The sequence below is a fragment of the Vombatus ursinus genome, unplaced genomic scaffold (genome assembly GCF_900497805.2).
Source record: "Vombatus ursinus unplaced genomic scaffold, bare-nosed wombat genome assembly UNPS02014780.1, whole genome shotgun sequence".
Classification (NCBI taxonomy): Eukaryota; Metazoa; Chordata; class Mammalia; order Diprotodontia; family Vombatidae; genus Vombatus; species Vombatus ursinus.
The window spans coordinates 1,141,512-1,162,828 of NW_020954558.1; the positions used below are offsets into that span (position 1 = coordinate 1,141,512).

Consider the following 21,317-nt stretch of genomic DNA (forward strand, 5'->3'; position numbering starts at 1 on the left):
AAACGGGAAATTTCAATTTATAATTAGTGAATACATGATGAACTACGTCATAAATAAAAGGCTTCACCAGGGCTAGTGTACAGCTACACATAGTTGAACATTTCATTCTTTCACAAATCAGATGCTTTCTAGCCTAGGCTTAGCCCTGGCATTTGCTATGATTGCTTCTAGACAGAAAAATTCCAGGGGGCAGCTAGGTGGCACAGTGGATAGAGCACCGACCTTGAAGTCAGGAGTACCTGAGTTCAAATCTGGCCTCAGACCAAACACTTGACACTTACTAGCTGTGTGACCCTGGGCAAGTCACTTAACCCCAATTGCCTAAAACAAAAAAAAGAAAGAAAGAAAGAAAGATTCCCATAATATTTGTACACACCTAATATGTAATTATCAGATGAGAGGTCCCTTGGAAGGTTAGCAGGCCCTAATATCAGAGAGAAGAGAATAATTTTCAGAATACTTGGCAGATTCTGTTGTGCTTACAATGGACCCTTCCTCCTTCCACTTCTTGCCAATTCCACAAAAGGATTCAATTCTTTGAATTTATTTAGATAACATGTCTCTGGTTTAAGTCTGAAATATTTCCTCTTATCTCCCTCCTCCCTGGCCTGGTTTGAAGTTTTGATAGTTTCTGTGAAATGTCTATGATACGGTGACTTTGAGTTGAGGGTATGTCTTATGGGGAGTGTCTTAGACTTCAGTGTAAGCTTTCCCCCCTTTAATAAAATCATATCTGATTATTTGGGGCATGGAGAATAGCCTGGATTCTAGAAAGCTATACCAGTAAAGCCAAACTCTGTGTTGAGCATGGTATCTGTATATGCCTATAATCCTTACTGCTAGGGGAGGCTGAGGTTGTTGGATTGTTTCAGCTCTGCAGTTCTGAACTGCTATTGGGCTTAAGCCAATAGGATGTGCACACTAAATCTTGCACTGATATTGTGAGCCCTTAGGAGCAGAGAGCCACTAGGCATCCTAAGTGGGGTTGAATGGTCTCAAGTGGGAAATGGAACAGGTCAATGCTTCCATGCTGATTAGCAGTGGAATTGGCTAGTCTGTGACTGATGAACTTTCAGCCTAGGCAAGATAGGAAGACTCAGTCTTAAAAAAAAATCTCTGGCTGATCCTAGATTATATGTTTGTCATTCTACTTTCCATCTCCTATCTTGAACCCTGAGCTCCTGTCCTGAGACCTTGGGACTGGAGAGAATCCATCATATCTAGCCCAGATCTAGGTCTACATCTCATCTTGACCATGCTCCTGTGCTCTAACTTCGATCTCTGACCCAGTACTTCAAGCTCCCACCCTATGACTCTGGGTCACCTTAAGGCCATGCCAGCACAAGCATTCCTTTCCAACTTTCAACTAACCCCTTTCTAACTCTGACCCTGAAAACAGTAATCGAATAAATAGTACCAAAATACTCCTTTCTGACCACTACCCACCATATATGTTCTTTCCCTATTAGAAAGCAAGCTTCTCGATATCAACATATTTGCTTGTATTTTGTCTTTAGAACATAGTACAGTGCCTGACACATTGCAAGTACTTAATATGTGAATTTTCATTAATTCATTAATTAATCCATTCATCCATTCATTCATCCATTAATTCTTTTATTTAGGGCACTAGGCAATGATTTCTTTTTTTTTGGTCACAATAACTTGTAAGCATGATCTATTAAGATACGTAGGAATTGGGTTCTGCTTCTATGACATAAAGATCCATATGAATGAAATATTGAATTCTTGAAGTACTTAAAAAAATACAAAATATAGATTCTTTTCCTTGTTTAGGGTTAACTCCTGGAATCAAACTTTGACTTGCTCCACTAATGAAAGAGTTTCTTCAAATGGAAAGACCACTTAAAGAAGTCATCTATAGAAAACTCTGCTTTTGCCATTTGGCTTGCTCCATTAATATAAGTAGCAGCTTCATTTATACAAGGCAGCTGTAGTACTCCATTCTTGGGTTATTAGTATAGCCTGAATCTAGTCAGAGACTTAAATGCAAAGATGGAGATGGCGGGAGGGTTATGAAAATATGTTGGAAAAAATAGCTCAAGATCAAGAAAGGAAAAAGGCCAAAGGTTTATAGACTTCAACTCCTCTCTGTCTCTGTCTCTCTCTCTGTCTCTCTCTCCCCCTCCCCCAAAAAAAGCCATTAGACACAGACAGCATGAAACAACTTCACAAAAAATAAATAGAATCGAGTTAGCTTAACAGAAAAGGAAGTGCTTGATTACTAATGTCATTTACAAGTCATCTGCAAGTCAGTTATCTTAAAAGTTGATGGTCTCATTGTTCACAAAGATAAAAGAAAAAGATACAAAACTAGAAGGATGAAGATGAGAAGATAAGCAAAGATATAGTCTGTATCTGTGTCTATTCCTTTATCTATTTTCCATTTTCATCATCAACAGCTTGTTTAAATATGGAATGCAATCAAAACAGTTCTAAAGTGACCTGAGTAAGGTTCAGTAATGCAAAACATTTACTGCAACAAGGAGGTCAGAAGTACCTAAAAACTATATCAGTCAGAGGACACTAATTTTCTTGCCAAGTGGACCGATATGGCAGACAAGGGAAATCCTGGCATAAAATATAAATTAATTTGTAAGGTCTTGTAATGAGTTTAAGATGGAAGATTAAAAGTCAATTTAACTGTTATCATAAAACAGTAAAAAAATAACAGAAGGGAAAGAAAAGTTTACAGAAAGTTTGGCAGGAGACCCAATTAAGTTAGATCATCCCAAGAGAATTTAAAGATTAAATATGAAAGAGGAAAATTCAAAAGTAAAGGTCTGTCAAGACTTCTCTAGCATATGGCTTCTTTGGTTGCCATTTTCACACTTTCACAGAGCATATAAGGAAAAAGTCTGTCAGGAACAGTAATATTAGAGTCCAAATGTGGTGGCTGTACATTGATTTAGAAAATAAGGACAGATCAGGCAGATGAGCCCAAGTACACACAGAGAAGGTCTCTGTACCATTATGACCCAATTCATAATAGGTTCTTAAGATACCTGAAAGAAGAGAAGACATTAAATTACTGAAAAAACAATTTCATTGACACTGAATATGTGCATAAATGATTTTCATAGTAAAAGAGTTGACTGGAAGATACAGAGAATACAAAATTCCACTCTGTATGTTGACTATAAAAAAAGCATTTGATTTAGTAGACTGAAATGCTACCTTCAGACATTTTTTTTTTTGTCTAGGCAATGGGGTTAAGTGACTTGCCCATGGTCACACAACTAGTATGTGTTATGTGTCTGAGGTCAAATTTGAACTCAGATCCTCCTGAATCCAGGACGGGTGCTCTATCCTCTGCACCACCTAGCTGTCCCCTTCAGGTACTCTTTTCCAACAAATTATCTCCTAAACTTATTTTAAGATCATAGAAGATTCTTTGATATAAGCACCAAGAGAGAACTTTGACAATTTCAGATTATTAATAGCAAATGAGGCATAAAACTAGATGATATATATTTGCTCAGGAAGTTGGTATTAGTATAGACAAAATCCAAATGGAAGAGGGGCTCCCTATAGATGACAAAGTCTTCTGCAGGCTTCCTTTTCTGAGTCATATCTTGTTGGTTGCATCATATTCCAGAACATTACAATGCCTCCTCTGAGATTCATAATCATTCAAGAGTTCACTGTAACAAACTACATGGGAAAAACCAAGTGGATAAAGAAGGTCTTTTATTTAGACTGTAAAATGCAGTTGAATGGACAGTCTATTGAACCGATCTACACAGGAGAGACTTATTTTCCAAATGGGCAATGAGCTGGGACCAGAAACAAGTAGGAACAATAAAATGGACTGGATTGTACTTGAAAACCTGTGCAGCACTTTCAATGAACTCAAGGTCCTTCCTGAAACAAAACCTCTTCATAATATCAACATTCTTTCAGTGATGCTATAGGACTGCAATCTATAGAACCATAATCTCAAAAGAATTAAAAATGTGACTTCCCTAAAGGGAAATGGAAAAAATATATAAAGAGCTGCTTCCAATCAATAAACAAACATTTATTAAATTTATTAAATGCCTATAATGTGTCTACTACTGTGCTTGGTCCTGAGGAATATAAATACATCAAAGAAAATTATTCCTGCCCACAGGAAGTTTACATTACCCAAGAAGTCTCATCCACAAGAGGCAGCATAAAAGATCATCCTAGAGAAATAAGCCTGGAAAAGAAAGTGGGCCAGCTGTGTAATAAGAATGAATAAAAGCAGATAGAAAGCCCATATAATGCACTGTTGAAAGACTTAAAGGAAAATCTCTGGTAAACTGGGTGGACTCTCAGGGAGAATTCATGGGAGGATATGGGCAATGGTGGGATAGGGTGAGAAGGTATGGATGAATGTGAATTACCCTGTTTGGGAGACTTTCCATATCAATGAGATCATACATACACTGAAGGTGTTAAGGGTAAATTATAATTACGAATGCATCAATGAAAAAGTCACTTTGACCCTGGAACTCTGAGGTTCTACTTAACATCCACCAGATTGGCAAAGATAGAAAAAAGGGAAAATGACAGTTATTTAGAAGACTGTAGGAAAACAGACACTATTTTCCCAATGCACTGTTGGTGGATAGGCATATTGGTCCAGTTATTCTGGAAAGCAGCTTGGAATTTTGCTCCAGAAATCATTAAATTGTACATTCTCTTTGATTCAGCAATACCATTCTTCAGTCCTTACCCCAAACTTATAAAAAAAAAAAGGAAAAGGATAGTACATGCAAAAATATCTGTAGCACCTTTTTTTTTTTCTTACAGCAAATAATTAGGCACTTAAGGATGTGTCCAAATAATTGATAAATGGCTAAATAAATCATAGTATATGATTGTAATAGAATATTATTGTGCTATAAGAAATAATAAAAAGGATGGTTTCAAAGAAAACTTGAAGATGTGCATGAACCGATGGAAAGTGTAGTGAGCAGAGCCAGAAGAACAATTTATAGACTCACAATTATATTGCAAAGAAAAATATCTTTGTAAGATATAAAATCTCTGATCAATAAAATGATCAACCATAGGTTGGTCTGGTGGTGAAGGACTGGTGATGAAACATACTGTTCCTTTCCTGACTGAAGCTTTAGGACTAAAAGTCCACAATAAAATATACTTTCTTTTGTATAATGTGGGAATTTCATATTTGTTACTAAGGTTTTGTTTTTGTTTTTGTTTTTCCAGTGGGAGGAGAGGATTTAGGGAGGCAGAGAGGCTAGTAATGGGGTTGTCTCCCCCCCAAAAAAAAGAGAAGGAAAAGAGAGTCATTGAAACATTTAAAAAATATGTACAGGGGGCAGCTAGGTGGCACAGTGGATAGAGCTTTGGCCTTGGAGTCAGGAAGATCTGAGTTTGAATCCGGCCTCAGATGCTTGACACTTACTATCTGTGTGACCCTGGGCAAGTCGTTTAACCCTGCTGCCTATATATATATATATATACATGTATATATATACACATACATACATGTATATATACATACATACATGTATATATACGTATATATACATGTATGTGTGTGTGTGTGTGTGTGTGTGTGTGTGTGTGTGTGTGTGTGTGTGTGTGTGTGTGTATATATATACAGCCCGAAGGAAATGACAAGCAGGAAAAGCTTTGGACAATACATGTTGAGTTTATTATATCCTTAAAGGGAAAAGCAAGCTGTGTGCATAATAGATATCTGCAATTTCACATGTAATCATCTTTTTCTGTTCTATTTCATGTATGAAAACGCTCATTTTTGTGGTATTTCTTAAGCTCTAGAATGAAAAAAGAAAAAGACTGGCACATCTTGTATCTCACTCCAGCAGACTTATCTCTGTTAGAACTGGTAAGATGAATATAATCTAAGGCTTTGTCTCTCATTCTACCTTTTACACATTCCCTGTGAAATTCTTTGGGTGTATGAATCTTTTCCCAATTGTTCACTTCCTAGAATTAATGAAATATTTTAAATTTTTAACCATCATCTGGGATAAGAGTAATGGATAAATTCAGGACACTGTGGTTGAAAGATCACTGCTTTTGGAATTAAAAGACTTGAGTTCAAATCCTCCCTTTGACACTTCCTGTGTGTCCCCTATCCCTCAGTTTCTGTAAAGTAAGGGGGTTGGATTAGATGGCCTCTGAGGCCTTTCCAGTTATAAATCTACTATACTATGATCATATAATTCATGAAGGAGGTGGCATTTTAGCTGGTTCTTGGAATCTTGTCCATTCTTTTGCAGGTGAAGATGGAGAGAAGGCATCTCAGGTAGAAAGAATAGCTAGACAGCTAGACAAACAGAAAGAAGGAAGAAAAAAAGGAAGAGACCAGGAAAAAGCATCTTCACTCAATTATTGTGTTCCACATTCTGTAGCAAGTAGAGTAATACAAGATGCAATATGAATAAAGTGAGAAAGCACAGGGAATGTTTATATTACTCAATAACTTGCCATTGGCCACAAGTTTGGCTGCTGCATGAAATACATAGGGTAATGGCTGGAAAGATGGAGAGAAGTGAATAAGTCCCAACTCTTCTAAATGAGACCATATTGTGAAGTGCACCTCGAACTGAAGACAAGTGTGTGATCAGACCCAGGCATAGTACAGGATAATTTTTCACTTTTTGTTTTCTACACACTATACCTTTCATAATGCATCTTAAGTCAGCATTAGTCTTATGTCAGGCCGTGGCTGATTTATACTGAGCTTGCAATCCACTAAAATTCTTTGGATCTTTCTCATATAAAGGATTTTTAAAAACATTATTGCAACAGTACAGGATGTAGGAGGCATGGTTAGGCAATAAAGTATAAACTTCTACATTTATTCTTATTAAATGTTATTTTTAAAGTATTTGACCCATTGTTCTAGCCTATTAATATCTTTTGGGATCCTGACTATGCCATCAAACATGTTCACTACTACTTGTAGTTTCATATAATTTGATAATTTGATAGACATGATATCTATACTCCTATCAAAGGTATTGACATTTCAATCAAAGATTATAGGTACAGCTAAGGAGAAAGTCCTTGAGCACTTTGCTAGAGAATGTCTTCCAAGTAGACATTAAACCACTGGTAACCACTTTTTGGATCCAGTCATTCAAGAAGTTCCAAAACCATATAACTGTACTATCACCCAGCCCACATTTCTTCCTCTTCTACAAAGTACTAGAGGATCATAGATTTAGACGTAGAAGAGACCTGAGAGGCCACCTAGTACAACTAGATGAGGCAATTGAGGCAAGAAATAATCAATGACCTAAGGTCATGTAAGTAAAAGACAGAGGTGTGATTTGAACTCAGATCCTTTTACTTCAAATCTTGTGCTTTTTCCACTGAACCATTCCACGAGAGACCATGTCAAATACTTTGCTAAAATCTAGGTAAACAATACTTAAAACATTCCACAATTCACCAGTCTGACAAAGAAGGAAATTAGGTTAGTCTGCCATGATCTGTTCTTGATAAAGCCATGTTTGCTTTTTCACTATTTTTCTCAAGGTCCACTAACCAAACCTTTAATTATATATCCTAGATTTTTACCAAAAATCAGTCTAGCCTAGTATCTGATAGTTTAAAGACCTCATTCCCTTCCACTATAAAAAAAAAAAGTAAGACATTTATATCTTTCCTTTTTCCCATCATTTTTTTCAAAGATCAGCAAGAGTGGCATAGCAGTTATAATTGCCAGATTGCTCAGTATGCCTGGGATCTTCATTGAAACCTGGTGACCAATTAATTGAAGGTAGCTCTCTCGACATTTCATGTATTTTGGTTTTCAACTCCTTATTAACCATTTTTATTCTATATCTTCAAGTTCAGAAACTATCCTTAGTAGAAAACAAAACAGAAGAAAAGTAGGAGTTGAATGGTTCTACCTTATCTCCATTGTCTTGTAACAATCATCTTATCCGCTCTGAGCAGTGCTTCTCTACCTTCTTTAATCTTCCTTTTGAACCCTAAACAGTCCTCTTGTTGTCCTCTGTATTCATTACTAGCCTTAGCTCATCCTGAATTTAACATTCCTGATCATTGTTTTTGCATATCAGGTTCTTTTAAAATGTATTAGTATCACCTGTTTTTATATCACCTTCATTTCTAAAACCATCTTTGCCTTTCTCTATGCAGAGAGCTTCCTCTTATAACTAATAATAATAATAATAGCAGTTTAATAAAACTAAGCAACCTATTAAGCAAGGTTGACAGCATATAAAATGTTCCCCACCCATAGTCCCTCACTTCTGAAAAAACAAAAAGGAGGCAGGTGCATTTTTTCAATTATCCTAAGGGGTCAAGTTTGATCAATATAATTATATAACATTCAAGTTTGGTTTTTGTTATTGTTCTTTCCATTTACATTATTGTAGTCTTTTTACATATTATTTTCTGGTTCTGCTAATTTTGCTTTGCATCACTTCTTATAAGTCTAAGTTTTGCTATGTTCTTTGTATTATTTGAGCTTTTTAATTAAATTTTAATGAACAGAAATCTATTTTCTCTCCTTACCACTCCTACCCCCTTGGAGGAAAAAAAAGAAAAGTAAAATTCTTGAAAGAAATTTATATAACAAATTTCCTCCTTCACTGTGTCCAAAAATATGTCTTATTCTGCATCCTGAGCCTATCACCTGTCTCACAAGGAGGAGAACAAGTTCAGTTTAATTCAATAAACATTTATTAAGCACTTACTACGTGTCAAGTATTGTGTTAAACACTGGGGATGCAAATAAGAAAAAGAAATACACTCCCTGCCCTCATGGAGCTTCAAGTCTAATGGTTCATAACAGCATGCTTCATCATCAGTCTTCTGGAGTCATGCATGGTCATTATGTTGATCAGAATTCTTATAGCTTTCAAAACTTGTTTTTGTAAAACTTTTTTTTCAGTAGTGTTGATATTATAGTATTGTGTTTCTAGTTCTGTTCATTTTACTCTGCAGCAGTTAAACCAATCTTCTTATATCTCTCTGATATAATCTATTTCCTCATTTCTTATCACAATATTATTCTATCACAATAGTATTCTATTGCCTTCATATTTTTTATCCAGCTTTATCCAGTTTATTCAGCCATTCCCCATCTGATGAGCAACCTTTAGTTTCCAGTTTTTTGCCAACACAAATAGAGCTTCTATAAATACTGCTGTACATGTAGGATCTTTTCCTTTGATTTCTTTGGGGCTATAGGCCTGAGTAGAGGTACGGCTGGGTCTAAGGGTATGGGCAAGAAGTGAAAAGTTTAGTAACTTTTTGTGTATAATTCCAAATTGCTTTCTAGAATGGTTGGATCCATTCACAGTTCCACCAATAGCGCATTAATGTGCCTGTTTTGAGCAGCCCTTCCAACATTTGTCATTTTTTTTTTGTTGTCTTTACCAATGTGATGGCTGTCAGTTGTAAACTCAGGATGGTTTTAATTTGTATTTTTCTAATTATAAGTGATTTGGAGAATTTCTCCAAATATCTATCTGTCTGTCTGTTTTTATATCACCTGGGTGTCATTCCTTGAGCGCTGCCTATTTGTATCTTTGACCATTTATCAATTGGAGATTGGCTTTTATTCTTATGAATAAATGAAATGAAACCTTTACCAGAGAAATTTGGGGCAAAGATTTCCCCCTCCAAGTGATTGTTTCCTTTTTAATCTTAGTTTTAGTGGATTTGTTTATAAAACCTTTTAAATATAATTTATGCAACCGAATTATGCAAATCAAAATGTGCAACCAAAATATGCAACCAAAACTAACATTTATATAGTGCTTACTGTGTTTCAGGCATTATGCTAAGCACTTTACAATTATTATCTCATTTGATCCTCACAACAATTGAAGGTAAATGCTATTATTATCTTCATTTTACAGAAACAAAAACTGAGGCAAAAAGAGGTTAAGTAGCTTGTCCAGTCACACAGTTAGTGATTGTTTGAGGCCAGATTTAAACTCAGGTCTTCTCACTTCAGATGTGATACTCTACCACCTAGCTATCCCCAAAATTATCCGTTTTATCCTCCATGATCCTTTCTATGCCTTGTCTACTAATGAACTTTTCCTCCAACTATGGATAGATTTCATATGGTGTAGTGATGTTCCATTACTTTCATGTACCATAACATGTTTAGTTATTCGTGAATGGATAACTACTTTGTTTCCAGTTCTTTGCTACAACAAAAAAAAAGTGCTGCTATAAATATTTTGGTGTATATAGAATCTCCCTCTCTCTCTAGCTGGTCTATGATTCTATGAAAGGTGGGATTTGAGGTCAATATTTCCCATAATGTTATTAGGTTGCATATTATGTTTGTGATGTTTTGTGAATTTCTTGTCTATTTCCTCCTTCTGTTATTAATTCTAATATCATTCTCATGACTACATCACTTCTGTTGTTTCCCTTATTGGATCCTCATTCACATTTTCTTAGAGGTGATAAAGGAAAAGTCATTTTTATGGGGAGAGTATACTCAGGATCAAGATCAATTAGGAGACTGGTGCAATAATTCAAATATGAAGCAATGAGAGTAGTGGAATTGGCCATGGAGAAGGGAACATCTAAGAAGAAAGCTATCAGGAATCAATAGACAGGAAGAGATCGACTTCAAATCAGATTAAGCGGTTTTATTTGTTTGTTGGTTTGTTTGTTTTTCAAAGACTCATCTTCATGGGAACGTGAATAGTTTTCAGGTTCAATAGCCAGGCTCAAAACTTGGAAAGAACTTAACTGCTCAGAAAAGTTTTCACAGCAAGAGTCACGTAAATAAGAGAGCTGATACCTTTTATTGGAGTCTGTCTAAATTTCGTGTCCCTTGGTTCTTTCTTTGCCACGTACTTACTTAGGAAACGTCCTCCATTAAAAGCCTCTTTGGATGCCTCCTCTTGGCATGAAGATAATCTGGTCTCTTGGAGGCTACGCCAGCAAAGAATGAGATAGGTGCCTGGTGAGGGACTGTAGGCCATTTGTCCATACAAAAATGTAGGTGAGTTAGAAGAAACCTATCATCAGAAGGTTGGTCATCAGGTGTTCAATATTTCCAGACACAGCTAGTCAGTCAATATTCAACAAGCATTTATTTAAGCACTTATTGTGTGGCAAGAGCTGGGAATAAAAAATAGAAGTAAGAAGAAAGACAGTTGCTGCCTTCAAGGAACCTACACTCTAATGGAGGAAGAAGATAACTCATAAAAAGAAGCTGAAAAGGGGAAAGAGACACAAAGGCTGTCTCCTAATGCATAAATGTTTTGTGTGACATTTGCATTAGTGCATACAGATTAAATTTTGAATCCTGGAAGTATTGATATATAGGAAAGTAATTAGGTCTGCTACAGAAAAGAAAAACATCATGCCTGCCTTATATTTGTCTCTGTGTACAGAAGATTTGTTTATTCTCTGTATCAAATGATCCCCCCCTATTTTTTATTGTAGCATCTGCCAGCCTACTCTGTATGAAAGCAAGACTCAACAATCTGCAGTTTTTGGAGGAGAAAACTCCACTGGGGTGGGGGGCACACATGAGTGGGTCCCCCCACCCCCACCATGTTCCCTTCTCAAAATGCCTGCTCCACCCCCACCTCTTTCCTGCTGACTGGCATCCCTGGGCTGGAACCCTTGCACATCTGGCTATCCATCCCCTTTGGCTCCATGTATTTGGTAGCTGTGGTGGGGAACATGACCATCCTAGCAGTGGTGAAAGTGGAACACAGCCTGCACCAACCCATGTACCTCTTCCTATGCATGTTGGCTGTCATTGACCTGATCCTCTCCACCTCCACTATGCCCAAGCTGCTGGGTATCTTCTGGTTTGATGACCGTGACATTGGACTGGATGCTTGCCTGACCCAGATGTTTGTCATTCATTGCTTTGCCACTGTTGAGTCAGGCATTTTCCTGGCCATGGCTTTTGACCGCTATGTGGCCATCTGTGACCCACTGCGCCATACCACTGTGCTCACTCATGGCATGGTGGGCCGCATGGGACTGGCTGCTCTTTTGCGGGGGGTACTCTACATTAGCCCCTTGCCTCTAATGGTCCGTCTGAGACTCCCTCATTATCGAGCCCGGATTATTGCCCATTCCTATTGTGAGCATATGGCAGTGGTGACCCTGGCATGTGGTGACACAAAAGTCAACAACCTTTATGGCTTGAGCATTGGCTTCTTTGTTCTCACCTTGGACTCACTGGCTATTGCAGCCTCCTATGTGATGATTTTCCGGGCTGTGATAGGACTGTCCACCCCAGAGGCCAAGCTCAAGACCCTGGGGACATGTGGGTCCCATATCTGTGCCATTTTGATCTTCTATATCCCTATTGTAGTCTCTTCCCTTATCCATCGCTTTGGTCATCATGTGCCCCCCCATATTCATATCCTGCTGGCCAGTTTCTACCTCCTCATCCCACCCATCCTCAACCCCATTGTCTATGCTGTCCGTACTAAGCAAATTCGTGAGAGGCTTCTACAAATCCTTAAGGCAAGAGTTCATTCCAGGTGATTATTCTAATAATAGAATGCATAGGAATAAGATCATATTTTGAGTGCATTCTCCAACAGGAAATTTGGAGATGTAATGCCCTTCCTTTTGACAAAATGTTTAATTATCGTAATCCTTTTGTTGTTGTTCAGTCCTGTCTGACTCTTCATGATTCCATTTGGGGTTTTCTTGGCAAAGATAGTGGAGAGGTTTGGCATTTCGTTCTCCAGCTCATTTTACAGATGAGGAACTGAGGCAAACAGAGAGAAGTAACTTGCTCAGGGTTACAAAGCTAGTAAGCATCTGAGGCTGGATTTGTATTCAGGAAGATGAGTCTTCCTAACTTCAGGCCTAGCACTCTATTCAGTGAGCCACCTAGCTGCTTTTACCCTAAGCTATTTTTGAGAGTTCTAAACACTTTGAAGGTGCTTTGCAAAGGAACTTGTAACAACTTTGTCATGTAGATAGTGAATTAACCCCCTTGAGTCCCCTTGGGACTCAATTTCCTCATTATCATCTCTGTTAATGCTTTTTGCCTCATTGTACAATTTTATGATTTGCCCAAGACCACGTGAGCTCTGGAGCTAGTGATTAATAGTACCAGATTGCAAATCTACATCTTCAGGCTTCACATTCTGTGTTCTTTCCACTAACCACCTGATTTTAACCCTTAGAGAGATGACCAGATGTAAGATGAGCTATGAGTACAAGGCATCACTGAAGGTCTTCAAATGAAGACTGGATATTGATTTGTTGGGGATGCTATGAAGGGAATTTGAATTCAGGTATAGGTTGGACTAGATGCTCTCTGAGTTCCCTTCCTGCTCTGAGATTCTGTGATCTTAAAATATTGGGAGCGTATTTGGAGCTTAGAGTAGGTAATGTGGACTCATCTTGACAGCCCAAGTATCACTTTCCCCATCTAAAACTTTCAGGCAAAATCTTTGCATTTTAGATATCTTAAAGCTTGGAATGCTTTGTCTCTCTATAATTAATGTATCACAATCCTATTTTTAAAAGGCAATTCCTTAGTTTGCAGATTTAATGCTAAATATTTGTATGTTCAGTACATTACTTCATCATTTCTGTCAAGTTCATTTGGTCCCTATATCAGTCAGCAGTGGCATGGCGGATAGATAGCTGAACTCAGAGTCAGGAAGACCTCAGTTCATAGCTTACCTCAAACTCTTAGTAGTTGTGAGGCCTTGGACAAATCACTTAAACACTATGTAGCACAAGCAGCTCTCTAGAAATTACTTACTAAGTCATAAAGAAATTTTGAAAGGGATACAAATATGAAAAAAGAGACAGTTCTTGCCCTCAAGGAATTTACAATCTAATAGGGGAAAATAAGGCACAAAAGGAAGCTGAAAACTAGATGGTAGTTAGGGGGGATGGGGAAAGTACCCTATGAAAGTCAGAGATGTCATCAAGTAGTGAAGCCAGATGAGAAATGAGGAGCTGTTCTGAGCTGAGCTCCTTCCTTAAATGTACGTTTTGGAGTTCATGGTTTCACCTTCCATTCACAGGGGCAAGGGGAGAGTGATGAAGAGTTCCCATAACAGAAATTTCCCGCAGTGATAAAAGCATGGTTCTGTTAATTATTATGCAATACACAAAAAAGAAACAATATACAAACCAAACAAGAAATGAAATTATACATAAAGCCATAACATCAAGACTATTTACATTTTTATATTCCAGCTTATCTAGGGTTCAGGATTTCATCAATGTGAGTACACCCTTCCCCAATGCAAATTGCAAACCTTCCTCATAGGATCACATGTCTAGAAATAGACAAATCAGTTAATAAGCATGTATTAAGCACCTAGGCTGTACGTGTCAAAAGCTGAGCCCAGACACAAAAATGAAACAGTCACTGCCTTTGAGAAGCTTGTATTCTAAAGAGGAGAGAAAACACATACATGTATAGGTATATACAAGATAGATTTAAAAAATATAAACCAAGTAATTTGAGGGCAGAGGGCATTAGCAGCCTGAGGGATCAGGAAGGATGATGGTCTTAGAGGTTATCTTGTCCCACCCTAGAGAGGCTAAGTGACTTAACCAATGTCACAAAGATAGTAAGTGCCACCACTTACTATCCCAGCTCCACAGCTTGGATTTGAACTCAGGTTCGCTGACTCCAAAGTCATGTGATACCACACAGATTATCTTCATGAGTTTCTATGGCTGAAAAAAATATAAATTCTTGCTCTGGCAGCCAATCTAGTGGCAAGCTGATTCTTTACAGTGACGCTTGTCATCTGATCAAGACATGCCCTGGGTCACTGGACCCACACCAAATCCTTTCCAGTTTCATTAAGACCTACCAGAGTTCATGCTCCACTGTCATCGACCTGGAAAACTCAATCACTCATAGATCACAATGAGGCATCTTGTTAAGCAGAAAACTTATTGTCATACATATGGACAAGGAGCTGGTCTTGAAGCCAAGAAGACCTGGGTTCAAATCTCATCTTAAACAGACACTGGCTGTGTGACCCTTGGCAAGTCACTTAATCATTCAGTGTTCTAGGCACCTTTCTTAGACTTGTTGCAGCAAAGGTGCTGACTTGCATTGGTAGAGGAAGTTTCCTCATTTGGGCATTCCCCATATCAGATACAATCACTTCTAGTTCCTATCCCTGTTTCTGTATAAACGTCAAACAAAGTGTAACAATACCTGAAATTTTGTTGCTTTCATCTGTACACCTGGAGGAAGTTCAAATTCTATGATCCTTGACTATATCACGGTCCACCTATACAAACCCAGCAATATACGTTGTCTTCCACCTCTATTCCTATTTACATCCCACACTCCACTTAATATAGCCATTTATTAAGTATCTATTTATTCTTGGGCCTCCCCCTAGTTTTAGTGGAATTGGTTTTCAGCATTGACCGTAGAGCCACGGAGGTGGGGGGAGAGGAAGAGAATAATCTGCTCTTCTCCAAATGCCAAAGCAATCCCAACACAGTGTATGTGTGTGTTTGTGTGTGTGTGAGTGTGAAAGAGAGAGAGAGTACAAACCCTTGTACATGTTGGGAATCTTTCCTACACAGAGTTGAGGCCCATGGGAGCCCTGGACCCTAGCTGAGGGTGGAAGCTAGAGGAAGAAGGGTACCCACCAGGTTTGGGGCTGACCCTGAGCATCCTGTCTGATTTCTAAGGTGTCCCCCAGAGGACTAAGACCTTATAGAATGATGGAGTTGAACTTTAGTTGGAGTATCTCACACAGGGCCATTACTCTGGAAGCCTTGATGGAAAGGGTATGGTGCCCAGCCTAGCAGCCACAGCAAAACAAAGGACTCTTACTGAGACCAAACAATTCATAGGTATACCAGTCTCACTTCGCATCTGAGTATTTCTGCAACAGACGTCCGTGTGATTGCCTACATGTCTCACCTGACTGCACTACTCTGAGATGTCTCTGGCTTTACCACCATGCCTCAGGAAGCTCATTATTGAGAAAACCTCATCCTCCTGCAAGATCTCATTAACCTTAGTACTCCACTTCATCACTCTCCCCTTGCCCCTGTGAATGGAAGGTGAAACCATGACCTCCAAAACCTACATTTAAGGAAGGAACTCAGCTCAGAACAGCTCCTCATTTCTCACCTGGCTTCACTACTTGATGACATCTTTGACTTTCATAGGGTACTTTCCCTATTCCTCCCTGCATTAGCAGCCTGAGGGATCAGGAAGGATGATGGTCTTAGAGGTTATCTTGTCCCACCCTAGAGAGGCTAAGTGACTTAACCAATGTCACAAAGATAGTAAGTGCCACCACTTACTATCCCAGCTCCACAGCTTGGATTTGAACTCAGGTTCGCTGACTCCAAAGTCATGTGATACCACACAGATTATCTTCATGAATTTCTATGGCTGAAAAAAATATAAAAAATATAAAAAATATAATTTATAAACCTCTGTGGGTTATAATATATATAATTAATCCAATCTACATTTTTGTTAATAGTTACCCACCAAAATAGAACAAAGATTGATCATATGGAATTCCCCGTAAGCATGCTTGCCACATGTTTGCCTTTGAGTTTCTTTTCTAAAATATCACATAACTTCGGTGAAACAAAACCTACTCTTGAATCCGTTTCTCATACCTAGCTGGGCAGAGTCTCTGATTCTGACTCCCTCCACATCTCTGAATTGGACCCTCCACAATCCAAGGTAAACTTATCTTTTCCCCTTCTCTTAGCTGGGAGGTCCTTCAAGCACCTAGGAAGACTTGACTGGATTGTTTGGACCCTTACACCTGGGGTGCTTGCAGCAGGCAAATTATCTCTAGACAGAGGACACTCTGTTTGCAGATTTCTCAGGAAGTTCTCTCTGAACTCATTTTTCTTCATTCCTTCCAGTGGGACACCACTGAAGAGAAGAGTGTGGCTATAGGGGGAATTTCCTTAGGCTTATTGTCATTCAGTCCCAGTATTCAGTCCCTAGAATGAAGTATCTGGGGAGAAATCCAGGTTCCTGTGAATACCAGAAAATAGAGAGTAAAAAAGGAAGATATCTAAGACAAAGGGGAATTTGGTAACAATAAGTTACAGACGGTGATGCATAAAGTGGAGGACAGAGGTAGACTTGAGTGGGGGCAGGGCTAGGATGGTGAGGTGGGGCTGAGAATGAAGTCTCCCCTGGGAAGGGGATTCCAACTCAGCAAAAGGAATCTGAACAACAGGGATAAAGGGAATGGGAGGTAGGAATCTGCTGCCATAGGACAAGAGAGGCACCTATTGATCAGAATATTATATAGATCAGGGTAAAGGCAGGAGGCTTCTTGGGGATGGTGCTCCAGAGATCCCTGCAGTGGAGACCTCTAATCTCAGGCAACCTGTGACTTGGAATGGTAGTTTTTCTTAAGTCTTCAGTGGCAGAAGTTGTCCTTTGTGTTTCTTCCTTATCCAACCAGGGAAAGGTGAGTAGAAGAGACTTTCTCAATATGGCAATAGGGAGGGCTCTACAGTGCAGGAGATTTCCAATTCCAGGTAGCCCATGCCTAGACAGTAGGACTTCCTTAGAGATCACCAACTTCAATCATCTTATATTATGGATTAGAAAATGGATGCTTGCAAAGCTAAAGTGACTTGTTCAAAATCACTTAGCCAGAGAGAAGAGCCAGGGCTAAACTGTGTCTTCAGCATCCCAGTCAAAGAATTCTGCTTTATGATATTCTTCCCAAGTGATGTGAAAAGATTTTCTTGATTGCAGGCTAGTCAATGCCCTCTCTGATTCTTCACTTAAATAGTCTTGCCAGAGGCTGTGAAAACACAAATATTTTGTTCAATCTTTTGCTGAGTTTCTTTTGTAACTCTGATGCCTGTGCCTTCTGTTAACTACCTTCTTCTAGTCACTTCTGCCTCCCACCCTTTCTTCCCTTTTTCGGTGTATGTGACTATAAATGTGTATGATAGCATGTGTGTGTGTGTGTGTGTGTGTGTGTGTGTGTGTGTGTAGAAGCTATCGTAGGATGGTTTTTAAAGACACATTTGTTATATCTGAAATAGATTTAAGATTTGCCCTTCCAAGACCCTCCTCATCACTAGCTCAGTGACAATCAGGAGAAGACCTTGTCTGCATGGACTTCATCAGGGGCAGGTCCAGCACAGATTGGGCAGAATCTCCCTTCACAATCAGAGTCAAGACAGATGGCTGGTCCTATTACTGGGTTTAAAAAAAAAACCAAGAGCACAAGTACTGGAAGGGGGGAAAACATGGCTATACGACAATTCATATGAAAAATATCTGGATTTACAAGTCATTATGAGTCGATAGCATGACAAATCAGACAAAGTAGCCAAGGTGAATTTTGGCTTCATTAAGAGAAGCATAGGTTACAAAAGGAGGAATGGTTAGTCCTATACTTCAGCCTGGTCAAGCCAAGGCTGGATCATTGTATACTATCAGCAGAGGGGGTAGGGGCTCATTTTAGAACAGACATTGAGAATTTAAGGATTGTCATAGGAGGATAATCAGGATACAGAGGTGGTGGTGGTGGGGCACAGGAATGAGGAAGGAAAGAAACAAGCAGATTTTAAGACCCACTATATGCCAGGCACTGTGTTAGGCATTTTACAAATATTATCTCATTTAATCCTCAAAACAACTCAGGAGGCTATTGGTCTCCCCACTTCACAGTTAAGGAAACTGAGACACAGAGGTTAATTGATTTGCCCCTGGGTCACACAGCTAAAAAGTATCTGAGGCCATATTTGAATTGAGGTCTCTTCTTGACTCCTATCCATGGCGCCACCTAGTGGCCTCCTTAACAGTACTGTGTTGAGGAAGTAGGGGGAAGACAGGGATATGCTAGCTGAATTTCAGTATTTGAAGGCTGTGCATGGGAGGGTTTCACATTTTTGGTTTCGTTTTTATTGTTCTACTGGTGGGGAGGCAGTGGGAGAAATAATAAATGATTGTAAAAATAAATTTAATCTATCTATCTATTTATCTATCTATCAAGCTTTCCTTCAGAGGAGCTTATGAGTAATAGAGAAGCCTGATTAGCTACAGGTTGGACTTGATTGGTGAAATCAAGCTCAAATAGAAATGAATTCCTGAAGGCGATATACTGAATTAGAAAATGACAAATTAACATTGTCCATGTTGTAATACATTTTTTATTTATTTCATTCAATATTGCCATCTAACTCTGCTTGGGCCACCTTGGGAAGTGTTTTGGCCGCAAGTTTGGCCCGTCTGGACTATATGAGGTGGAGGAGGTTTTGGCTTCACATGTGAGAGCTATTATGGCAGTCGTCCTCTACAGTTCCCTCTATGCTCCTCTTCCGGGGTGTGTCTTCCAGAGCTGCTCAGCCTCCACACACTAGACACACAGATGCTTATTTTATGAAAAGAAACAGGAGGGAACTGAGGAATAGGTCTCAGGTGAAGGGGATGGACTAAAAGAAGGCAAGATTTGTCATTGGGCTTGACAAAAGGAAATGGACTCTCTTTTGAGCAAACCACCACTGGCAGAAACAAGTGACTAGGGGAAGACTCCCCTAGCCAAAACATCCTGAGGGAATGAAAATGTCTTAGAATCAGACTGGCAACACTACATCAGACTGGCTGACTCTGGGGTCCCTCACCAATTTTCTCTGCTCATAGCTCTTTTTGTGGTTCCACTAAAGAACTGGAAACTAAAGGGACATCCATCAAATAAGGAATAGCCCAACAAGTTATGGTATAGTAATGTGATGAAATGTTGTTGTACTCGAAGAAATGATGAAGGGGATGGTTTCAGAGAAACCTGGGAAGGACTGCATAAACCAATTTGGAACAAAGTAAGCAGAACCAGGAAAACAGTTTATATGATGACAACATGTACAATGACAATTGTAAAAACAAACAACTCTGAAAGACTTTAGAACTCTAATCAGCGTAATGACTCACCATGATTCCAAAAGATTCATGATGAAGCATACTACCTACCTCCTAACAGAGAAGGTGATGGACTCAGGGTACTGATTGGGACGCATATTTTGGACTAGGCTAATATGGGAATTTGTTTTGTTTGACTTTGTATATTTGCTACAAAAGTTTTATTTTTCTTCCTTTTTTTTTTTCAAATTTACAGGGGAAGGGGAGTGACAGAGAGGTGCTATTTTTAATTGAAAATAAAAAAGTTTTGTTTTCCTCCTATTTGTTCTTCCTACTTCCTTTTTACCCTAATGTCTAGGAAACACTCTAGAAAGCAAAACTGGGGGGACTCACTTCAGTGTTTGTAGTTTAAAAGTCTGCTTTTCCAAGGCCTCACACAGCAGCTTCATTCCTTCATCACCAAAAAAATTAGAACTCAGGTCCAACATCTTTAGGTTCTCACTGCTACATATAACAGGGAGGAGATCCTGAAGACCAGTAGCAGTGAGATTACATTGGATCAATCTAAAAAGAGAAGGATAAGCAAAGCAAAAATGACAATTAAATTTCTCTAGGAGCCATTCATTTCCTGACTTTTTGTGTGAAGGGGATCAAACCTACATCCCCTTTAGAATTAAATTAGAATTAAACACTCAGAACACACACACACACACACACACACACACACACACACACACACACACACACACACACACACACACACACACACACACACACACACACACACACATGGCTTTGTTTTTCTTTTCCCCAAAAGGGAAGGGGAGGAAGGTGGGCACTGGAGAATAAGGATAAGATAATGAATGGAAAAAAGAAAAAAAACAGAGAAAAGAACAGAAGGAAAGCTGGAAAGAAACATAAACAGGACACTTTTGAAAGCTACAGACTGATCTTATATATTTAAAAATAAAACCAAGCTCCACATAACAGAGATCTATAATTTCATGCATAATTCTCTTTTGTCTGTTCTACTACATAGAATAAAAGTCCATTCTCCTTAGTGTTTGTTAAGTTCAGAATTTAAAAAAAAAAGAATTCAGGCTAGAATGGAAATGACAGGTTGTTTTCTTTTTTTAATGGGCCTTTCCAGAAAAGTTAATGAGCAAACAAGAGATAGAGAGGATCAAAAAAAGTTTTAATGGTAAATTTTGATTAAATAAAATTTAAAGATTTTTCATAAACAAAACCAATGCAGCTAAATTTAGAAGAAAAACAAGTTAATGGGGGAAAGAATCTTTGGATCAAGTTTCTCAGATAAAGGTCGCATGTCCAAGTTTATAAGAAACTAATTTAAATTTATAAGACTAAGAGCCATTATTCAATAGATAAATGATCAAAGGATATGAACAGGCAATTAAAAATAACAATTTATTTTCTCCCAATCACACATAAAAATAATTTTAACATTTTCTTAAAGTTTTGAGTTCAA

General features: G+C 38.5%; 2 protein-coding genes across 2 annotated transcripts in view; one reads left to right on the forward strand and one right to left on the reverse strand.

Moving 5' to 3' along the window:
* The first annotated feature begins 11,205 nt into the window (after positions 1-11,205).
* Positions 11,206-12,677, forward strand: LOC114046073 (olfactory receptor 52M1-like). The gene has a single exon (XM_027866301.1). The coding sequence runs from the start codon at positions 11,551-11,553 to the stop codon at positions 12,502-12,504; it is 954 nt and encodes a 317-aa protein (XP_027722102.1). The 5' UTR covers positions 11,206-11,550; the 3' UTR covers positions 12,505-12,677.
* A 1,387-nt stretch (positions 12,678-14,064) lies between these two features.
* The window catches only part of LOC114046074 (NACHT, LRR and PYD domains-containing protein 3-like), a 68,910-nt gene continuing 61,657 nt past the window's right edge, over positions 14,065-21,317 (reverse strand). Inside the window, 2 exon segments of the mRNA XM_027866303.1 lie at positions 14,065-17,765; positions 20,222-20,392. Coding sequence (XP_027722104.1) covers positions 17,630-17,765; positions 20,222-20,392 — 307 coding nt within the window. The 3' untranslated portion in view covers positions 14,065-17,629.